This window comes from Ctenopharyngodon idella, chromosome 6 (assembly GCF_019924925.1).
Source record: "Ctenopharyngodon idella isolate HZGC_01 chromosome 6, HZGC01, whole genome shotgun sequence".
Lineage (NCBI taxonomy): Eukaryota > Metazoa > Chordata > Actinopteri > Cypriniformes > Xenocyprididae > Ctenopharyngodon > Ctenopharyngodon idella.
Genome location: NC_067225.1, coordinates 9,191,285 through 9,199,420, shown reverse-complemented (window position 1 = coordinate 9,199,420; position 8,136 = coordinate 9,191,285). Strand labels below are relative to the sequence as shown.

The window sequence follows — 8,136 nt, the reverse complement described above, 5'->3', positions numbered from 1 at the left end:
GTGAGATGAGTAAATGCATGTTCACATTTAGTCTAGAACTACAATAACCATCATATTCACAGCGCACACAACACCTCTGCACTTTATTTCTCTCAGCATGGAGACAGGAGAGCTGTCAGTCAATAAATGTGAAAAAGTAATGCGTTACTTTACTAGTTACTTGAAAAAGTAATCTGATTACGTAACTCAAGTTACTTGTAATGCGTTACCCCCAACACTGCCTAAAATAGGTAAACATGTATTTTACTATGTATTAATAACGTATTATTTTTTAATTACCTTATGCAAATCAATTAAAATATCTTTGTAAAATGTTTACCTATGCATGAAAAGAACATTGCGTAAGATTTAACAAAGACAAAAAAACACTGAGCCAGCAGATGGCATCGCGTGAGCTATGACGCAACACGCGCACCCGTCTGACTCCAGCACCAGCTCCCTCAGATATACATCGGTCCACCCGAGAAGCATGATGTGACCGTGACATACACATTCACCCGAGGACAGAAAAACAACAACATTCTCCTTCTCCGTGTCATTGAGTGCAGTTATGTCTGAGACGCCATGTCAGATCTTTCGGGGTGTCTGCTCCTCGCCGCGCTGCTGATTTTCTGCGAGGATGGGTACGTGAGGAGAGCGGAGGGTGGGGTGCTCTCCCACGGCCTCGCCTCGCTTTCGGAGGAGGACAATGCCAGCGACACACAGACGTCCCCGCTCAAGGGACAGGGGGATGCGACGGTGCCGCCATCAGGTAACGGTTACGGCATCAGCTGGGTTCATCTTCAACATCCACAGCATCAGCTCCGCATGCGGTGCGCGTGCACATAATAGGGATGTTTTCATGATGGGGTACATCACAACAAAGGACATGGGAGCGCTGTTGACCGCTGTGCTTGCTGTCTCATAACATTGGCCTATAACATTCATTATGTGTCTATTATTTGTAAGCCTGCGGAGCTCTTCTAAAGGGCCATTCGAAGTAAAAACATCTATTTCAGGCTTTATATAGGACAGCCATGTCCACATTTTTAAGAGCTGAATAGCTGATATGGTTGAGCTACATAACACTGCTTATCCTGAATATACTGAGGCACTTAAGATTTAAGGGGAGATTATTTCAGTGCCAGAATCATTTCTGTTTGTGATAGTAGGCCTATATAAAATTCATTAAGTGTTTAATGTCACTTCTTGATGGGAAGACCCTTAAATTGTGAAGGACCCTTCACTTAAATATAAAGCCAGCTATATATTTTAAGGCTCATTTGAGTAAAATAGTATGTGATATATATTGTTGTAGGTTATATTATACATTTTTATTGTACTAAAGCCAAAATATTATTATTAATTCAAAATAATTATTAATAATTCATGTTTTTTTTTCTCCATATTTTTCCTCAAAAATTTCTGCAGACCCCAGTTTGAAAGCCCCTCCATGTGTCTTAACTATTCGCAGATGGGTCTAGTACACCTTATTTTACCCCATTATTGTTACCATGTGCTACTGTACTTAATTTCTTGTCATAGGTTTTGTTCAGTACCAGATCATGGTTGTAATAGTTTTTTAACAGTGTAGAATCCATTCTAAATTTGATTGAATATTATTAAATATCAGGGACTGAAGTTAAGACTTATATGATCCAAAGCTATTTCCTATAATATTCTGTTATTAAACAAATTATTGATGCTACATTGCCTTATTTGACTAACATTTACATGAATACCAGCTGTTATAGTTGGTATGGGATGAACAGTTTTAGTGTCTGCCATTATTTCATCCTGGTCATATTGTTGTGTTTTGGGCATCTAAACAGGCACTATGCAAAGAACGAGAGATTCACTTCTTTTTTTTTCAGTATTGAGAGATTTTAAAGAGGTTTTTAAAGTCTCAGCTTTTGGTGTGCTCATCCGACATTTGGCACTTTGATCTATTTTTAAGTCACTCTGACTGAGCCTTGGGTCCAGTGATCATTACTATTTCAAAGCTAGGCAGTTGCCACCAGATTTTACTGTCACCAACCAATTTTATCGGTTTTGGCTGAAATGGGTTTTAATGCATTGAGCAATTACTTCTCATCTACCTGAATGAGCTTATAAACATTGGTGTATATGGTTAACCTTAAACTCCTTTAAATTTGCTTGATTTTTTACATAATTATCATAATTAAATTTACAATTCAAGCGATGCCATATACATTTTTATACACATTTTTTTATTCATTCCCACTGAACCTGACCTTATCTCTGTCTCTAGAGTCGCTCCTGACACTAAAGATTTTGGTTAAAGATGCGTCTAGCCAGAGGTTCCTGAAAGGAGCTGTGGTGGGTGTGTTCTTGAATGGATCCCAGATTCACTCCAACCAGACTCTGGAGAATGGAGAGGTCACGGTCACTATCCCATACCACCTTGGCTTGACCCTCACTCTGGTGGCCAGCATGGAGGGTTATGTGCTCACCCAGCTGCCTTGGAAAACCACCAAGATGCCCAGTAAGTTCATAACCTCTAAGATGGATAATTATATATATATATATATATATGTTTCATCTTAATCCATTAATATTTTTGCAAGATGTGCTCAACAAAATACCTCAGAGAGATGAAAAATAAACAGCGAGAAAAAGATGGTGCTGCTGCAGCAAGAAAGCTGTGAATCATTGTGACCTCACCCTGGCTTGTTGTATAACACCCAGCTAAAGCCCTAAAGAAATGACCTTCAAACATATGGAGAAATTCAACTAATGTCATTTTAATGTGGAAAAACCTGGCTACTAAAATGAGGTCTGAGTGTTTGTTTTTTCCCTAGTTTTTTCTGTCATTACGATGTCCCTACGCCCTCAAACACAAGGGAACATCTGGCTCTTTGAGGATACTGTGCTGATAACTCGAAAAACATCTGGTATGTCAGTTAAAACATTTCTTACTGTATTATTTGATCCTTATATCCATTCCACTATTTTGAAATTGAGAGCTGTTTTAATTGTTATAATCCATCATTTAATTTAGTACCTCCATATATTTACTGCATATAGACCAACTACTATCACCGCATATGATATTGTGACAAACTAATGTGTACAACTTCTGTTGTATTATTTATGTATTTATCTTCACATGTATTACAGATCTGTCATTTCAACCGAGTGTCCAGTTTCCCAAAAGTCTCCTCAAACTGTCTGAAAACACTACCATCTCCATGTTGTCAGCCTATCTGACAGCTCCAGCCCTGCCTACAGAAAAAGACTCAAATTTCTTTACTCTAAACATCAACGGTAAAGGAGGTAAGATCAATTTGGAAAAAAAGATAAAATACCTATTGCATCTAGCTAATTTAACCAGATGTTTTGAATGAATGCTGACCCTGTGTGTTTCATTGAGATGTTAATGATCCATAAGTGAGAGGAGTGTATTGTAGGGCAGTTTAAGTCAATGAAGTCTACAACCTCCATTATTGTTTAGACTCAATACTGTATTGATTTGTAAATGTTATTGATTACAACATATTATTGATTAGGCAATATCAGGATGCTTGGTTACTCAGATTTAAACAAGAGCACCTTTTACACATATTATTGATCCTCTAGTCCAATGTTTCTCAATTCCAGTCCTCAGGACGCAACTACCAGAATATTTTTAGATGTCTCCCTATTCAACATTTAGAAGCTTGAGTTGAATCAGGTGTTTTAAGTAGTGAGACATCTAAAACATTCTGGTTGAACCAATGGGGACGTCTTATTCACTGGCTGTAAGAGGCATTGGACATGATGCATCAGACTCTCAAACTACAACATTTAAGTGGAAAATGTTGGATGGCTGATGTGCAATCTATACAAGAACACTGGAGCTGTGGGATTAAAATGCCTCAGAGCCCCATTGTCCATGAAGTGGCAAAGCTTTGGGAAAAATTGAAAAAACCCTAGGACCCGAGGAATGGAGCTGAGAAACACTGCTCTAGACCACACACCCTGAAAACAATTTCCAATTTATTTTCTGCAGATTCTAAAATTAATCTATGTTATCTTTGTATTACCAATTAAAGGTTATAGGAATGTCAAGTTAAGCCCCTTGGCTATGATCAGTGCCCAGTTAGTGTCTAAGGGAAAGGAGGTTGATGTCAAAGGACCCATTAAGCTAACAGTACCACTTCCCTACTACACTCACCTACGACCCTCCGACTCACTTCCTGCGTGGACCTTTGACATGACAATAGGTGAATGAAAAACTTTTAACTTACACATTTAAAAGAAAAACTGCAAACTTAATATGGGGGGGGACTGGGGTTGTGTCCAAAAGAAGCACATAATGACATATGTTATCACAGGTACCTGGGTAAATAAAGGTATAGGCACTATTCAGATGGAGAAAAATGGCCTAGTCTGGACTTATGTAGCACCTCAACTTGGTAACTGGATTGCTGCACCACCACCATCATCAGGTAAGACTAAGATTTGGATTTAAAATAATTATTTTCAAGTCTCATTTATCAGCCTAAACTATTACTATTTATGAATGAAGAAGTATTTCAGTTTCATTCCTTTAACACTAAAATCTAAATCTTCCAGACTTCTATTAATATGCAGCCCTCTAAACAGATTTCTGTTGTGTAAATCTAGGTTATATGGGGCTTGCAAGCTCAATGGATTTCATTTCCTACCACACATACCTTCTTGTGGGTATCTTGGGAGGAACTCTTGTGATAGTCATTGGATTTTTATCTGTGATTGTATTTCACTGCAGGTAAGAGTTTATTAAGCCATGCAAATATCGATGTATCATTTTCTTATAAATACAACAGTGCATGACTTATTTCATCTTAAACTTTTTTTCATGTTAACTGACCCCTCGCCAGGAGTTTGATTAACAGGCGATCTAACCAATCATAACACAGAATCTGTCGTTTTGTCCGACAAAGCAGTCAGGGGAGTTAGTAGATTAACATCAGTGGACTTGAACTTGAAAAATGGTGTGTACTGACGACTTTCTGCAGTTGAAACAACATTCCTTCTGATGTTCATTCATGTTTATTTGATGCTCTAAATCAGGGGTGGGCAAACTCGGTCCTGGAGGGCCACTGTCCAGCAGAGTTTAGCTGGATAAAACTCACCTGCGTGTAATCCTGAAGACCATGATTAGCTGGTTCAGGTGTGTTTGATTAGGGTTGGAGAAAAAGGACCGAGTTTGCCCACCCCTGCTCTAAATTAACTAGTAGGAAGAGATGATCAGTTCAAGAGCCGCTTGAACTGAGGTGCTACAGCAATCTGTCACGACGCATTAAAGAGCCACAAAACGGTATTGAGAACATCTGTGGCGTGAGAGCGGCATGGCTTGTCAGACGTAGCAACAGTAACTAAAGGGGGCGGGTTTTTGTGAACGGTCAATTCCAGTGACCTAAAGGCATTTTCCAACTCATTATTACTGAAGGGCAAATATCAAAATATGTAGCAATCCTTTTCTATCTCATTTTACAGAGATTTAAACCATGAGGTCGGAAGAAAGCGATGGAATTCCACCAGGCTCACCGTATTGAAGAAAGACCAGACCACTTCCACCAGCTCTGATGAGGCTCAAGAACTTTTCTTTCATAATGGGGACCGGTCCTATTCACTGGCTGCAAGAGGCATCGGCCATGATGCATCAGACTCTCCACGACACCAAGCCAACTACAACATTTATGTGGAGAATGTTGGAAGGCCGGTGGGCAATCTGTACGAGAACATTGGAGCTGTGGGATTAGAAAGCCTAAGAGCCCCAGTGTCTAATCTCTACATTAATAGTGATGAAGTGGCAAAGCTTTGGGAAAAATCGGAACAGAATGGCTCACGCCAGGGTGGTGCAGAGAATTTAGTTTTCAAGGACAAGCTGTTCCACATCTACAACCAGCCTGTGGCTATTGTACAGGCCCCAGAGCTGTTTAATTCCCAGGGACAAGCTGACCCTTCTGGAAGCAGATCTGCCACTTTTCCACGGAATGGCATGGAACATGGAGCTCAGACTGAGCGCAACTTAAAAGACAGTTTCACTCAGACGTTGCCTAAAGTTCCCCAGCAAGACAGCGATGAGCAGCAGGCTCTGGAAGGAGTGCAGGCTGCTGCCGCTAACCCAGGGCTATGGGGCCGCTACAGTCATCTCCTGGAATCCGTATCTGTCCCAGGAACTTTGAACGAAGCGGCTGGAATGGGGCCTTTTCGGGGGGAACTCCAGGGAATATCAGAGCAAACCTTGCTTGAGCTCTCCAAGGGCAAGCCGTCCATTCACCCGCCCCGGGCTTGGTTTGTGTCTCTTGACGGTAAACCAGCAGCCCAGGTTCGTCACTCTGTGATTGAGCTTCAGGGAAGACATCGTCCGGGCAGCAGCAACGACACAAGCTTGGACTCTGGAGTGGACATGAACGAGCTGCAGCAGCCTCTGAGAAAAAGCGAGGAACCCTCGAGCGCAAGCTTGGCTAAAATAAGCGGAAATCAGGAGCAGGACTTGAGCAGCAGTGAAATTGGGAGTCCTGAGGACTCGTCCCTGAGGAACACCCTGGAAGGCAGTAGTGCAGCCATTCCCAACATCCCAGAGGACAGGGATGCAGGGGACACGTCCAGTGAGTCCAAATCTACCCCTCCACCACGGAGACTGCGGAAGGTTCGAGACAAGAAGCCCGACAAGAAGCCAAATCGACATATGAGGGAAGAGAGACCGCAAACGAAACACTAACTGAATAACCTGTGTGTAGCTGTAGCTTTTTGATGTCTGAAAATGGTTTTGATCAAATTGCCTTATAATATAAACATCAGGAAGAATGAATAAAACAAAAATGCCTGTCTTACCTGCCGTAGCTCAAAGTCGATTCCTGTGGCTGTGCTGTATCCAGCATTTTGTCAGCAGTTCGTTTGTACACAATTTCACAACCACACTGTACAATGTTTTTACAAACTTCTTTGAAAGAACTTATTTGTTTACCTTCAAAAGTACATTGTAAAAGTATGTATATAATATATATATCTATGTATTTTTAAACATTTGTTGCCCTGTGTGCACAATGCTTGTACCCACAATGCTCTTATAGTGAGTCTGCAAAACTGTTTAAATGTGATCAGTTTGGCTCTCTTGGCTTGCTTGGAATCAATTTTTGTTCTTCAATTCAGTTCTACAAATGTAACGCAAGGAACTGCCACACAGTGTCATAAACAGTTATAAAATAAATTGTGGAAAAACGGAGCACTGTTATCACAAGCTATTAAGCTAAGCACTATATATATTCTACGATTCAGAAAGTGCACCAGTGTGTTGCAAAGAGTTTTTTGAGGGAGCGACTGAGGCCTCTAAGGTCGTATGCTGTTTTGATGCACTGTACTTATTTAATGTATTATTGCTAGTCACATTTGCATGCTGTCCATTGTGATGCTTTTTCCATTCAATGTTTTCATGTGTAAGAATGTAGTACCCAAAAACATCGAAGATATGTCTCAGGTTACGGCTTACCTTACCGAGGCCAATGCTGGAAGCACAGCTGTACAGGTCATGAACCTAGCATATTAAGATGTTTCTTGTGCTAATGTGTTTTGTGTATGAAATATTTCTTCACAAATTGACAACAAATGATTATCAACTCATGTATTGAATGTGTTGGAGCTTTTGTAGCTTTATTATTTTAGACAATTAATTGCAACTGTTTATTTCTCATTGACAGTTACAATAAAACACTAGCTTGTTGTCAGGCAGAAAGAAGGGAAACTGAGTATGACATTTTAAATGAAGTATGACCGAGGAGAGAATATTGCATTGTGATTTATGTTGTATTGTAGCATTTATTATTTCAATAACTGTAATATGTTTTAATGATTTTTCAACACACTGGTTTTAATGGCTCATGAGCCATTCCTGGATGCTTTTCAGTACAACTTGTAATCTGCCTTTTTGTGCACATTTAATAAAGGTCCTTGACCAAAAATTCTCATGAGTTTAATGTACCTAGATCTGATGATAATACATTTTTATTTTAGCTTTATAATATAAATAAACATTCAAATAATAAATAAATATAAGAGGCAATAATAAAATGATTGTCTCTTATACAAATATAAATGTCAAAAACGGTCAAGCATTGTTTATTTTGAGTTGAAGGATTCTGTAATTCAGCGACTGCTCAGCTAAAT

At 39.8% G+C, this 8,136-nt stretch overlaps 1 protein-coding gene across 1 annotated transcript; it reads left to right on the top strand.

The window, feature by feature from the left end:
• The first annotated feature begins 382 nt into the window (after positions 1-382).
• Positions 383-7,931, top strand: fam171b (family with sequence similarity 171 member B). Its single transcript, XM_051898069.1, has 8 exons — positions 383-751; positions 2,252-2,485; positions 2,802-2,894; positions 3,121-3,276; positions 4,035-4,205; positions 4,317-4,430; positions 4,609-4,732; positions 5,464-7,931. Exons 1-8 carry the CDS (start codon positions 565-567, stop codon positions 6,692-6,694), a joined length of 2,310 nt encoding a protein of 769 aa, XP_051754029.1. The 5' UTR covers positions 383-564; the 3' UTR covers positions 6,695-7,931.
• Positions 7,932-8,136: the final 205 nt, after the last annotated feature.

What these genes read in the sequence shown, in the direction of transcription:
- fam171b (XM_051898069.1), top strand. Translation starts at nt 565, where the DNA reads ATGTCAGATCTTTCGGGGTGTCTGCTCCTCGCCGCGCTGCTGATTTTC. An exon ending in TGCGACGGTGCCGCCATCAG is followed by an intron (nt 752 to 2,251) that starts GTAACGGTTACG and finishes CTCTGTCTCTAG; the next exon opens with AGTCGCTCCTGACACTAAAG. An exon ending in GTGATTGTATTTCACTGCAG is followed by an intron (nt 4,733 to 5,463) that starts GTAAGAGTTTAT and finishes CTCATTTTACAG; the next exon opens with AGATTTAAACCATGAGGTCG.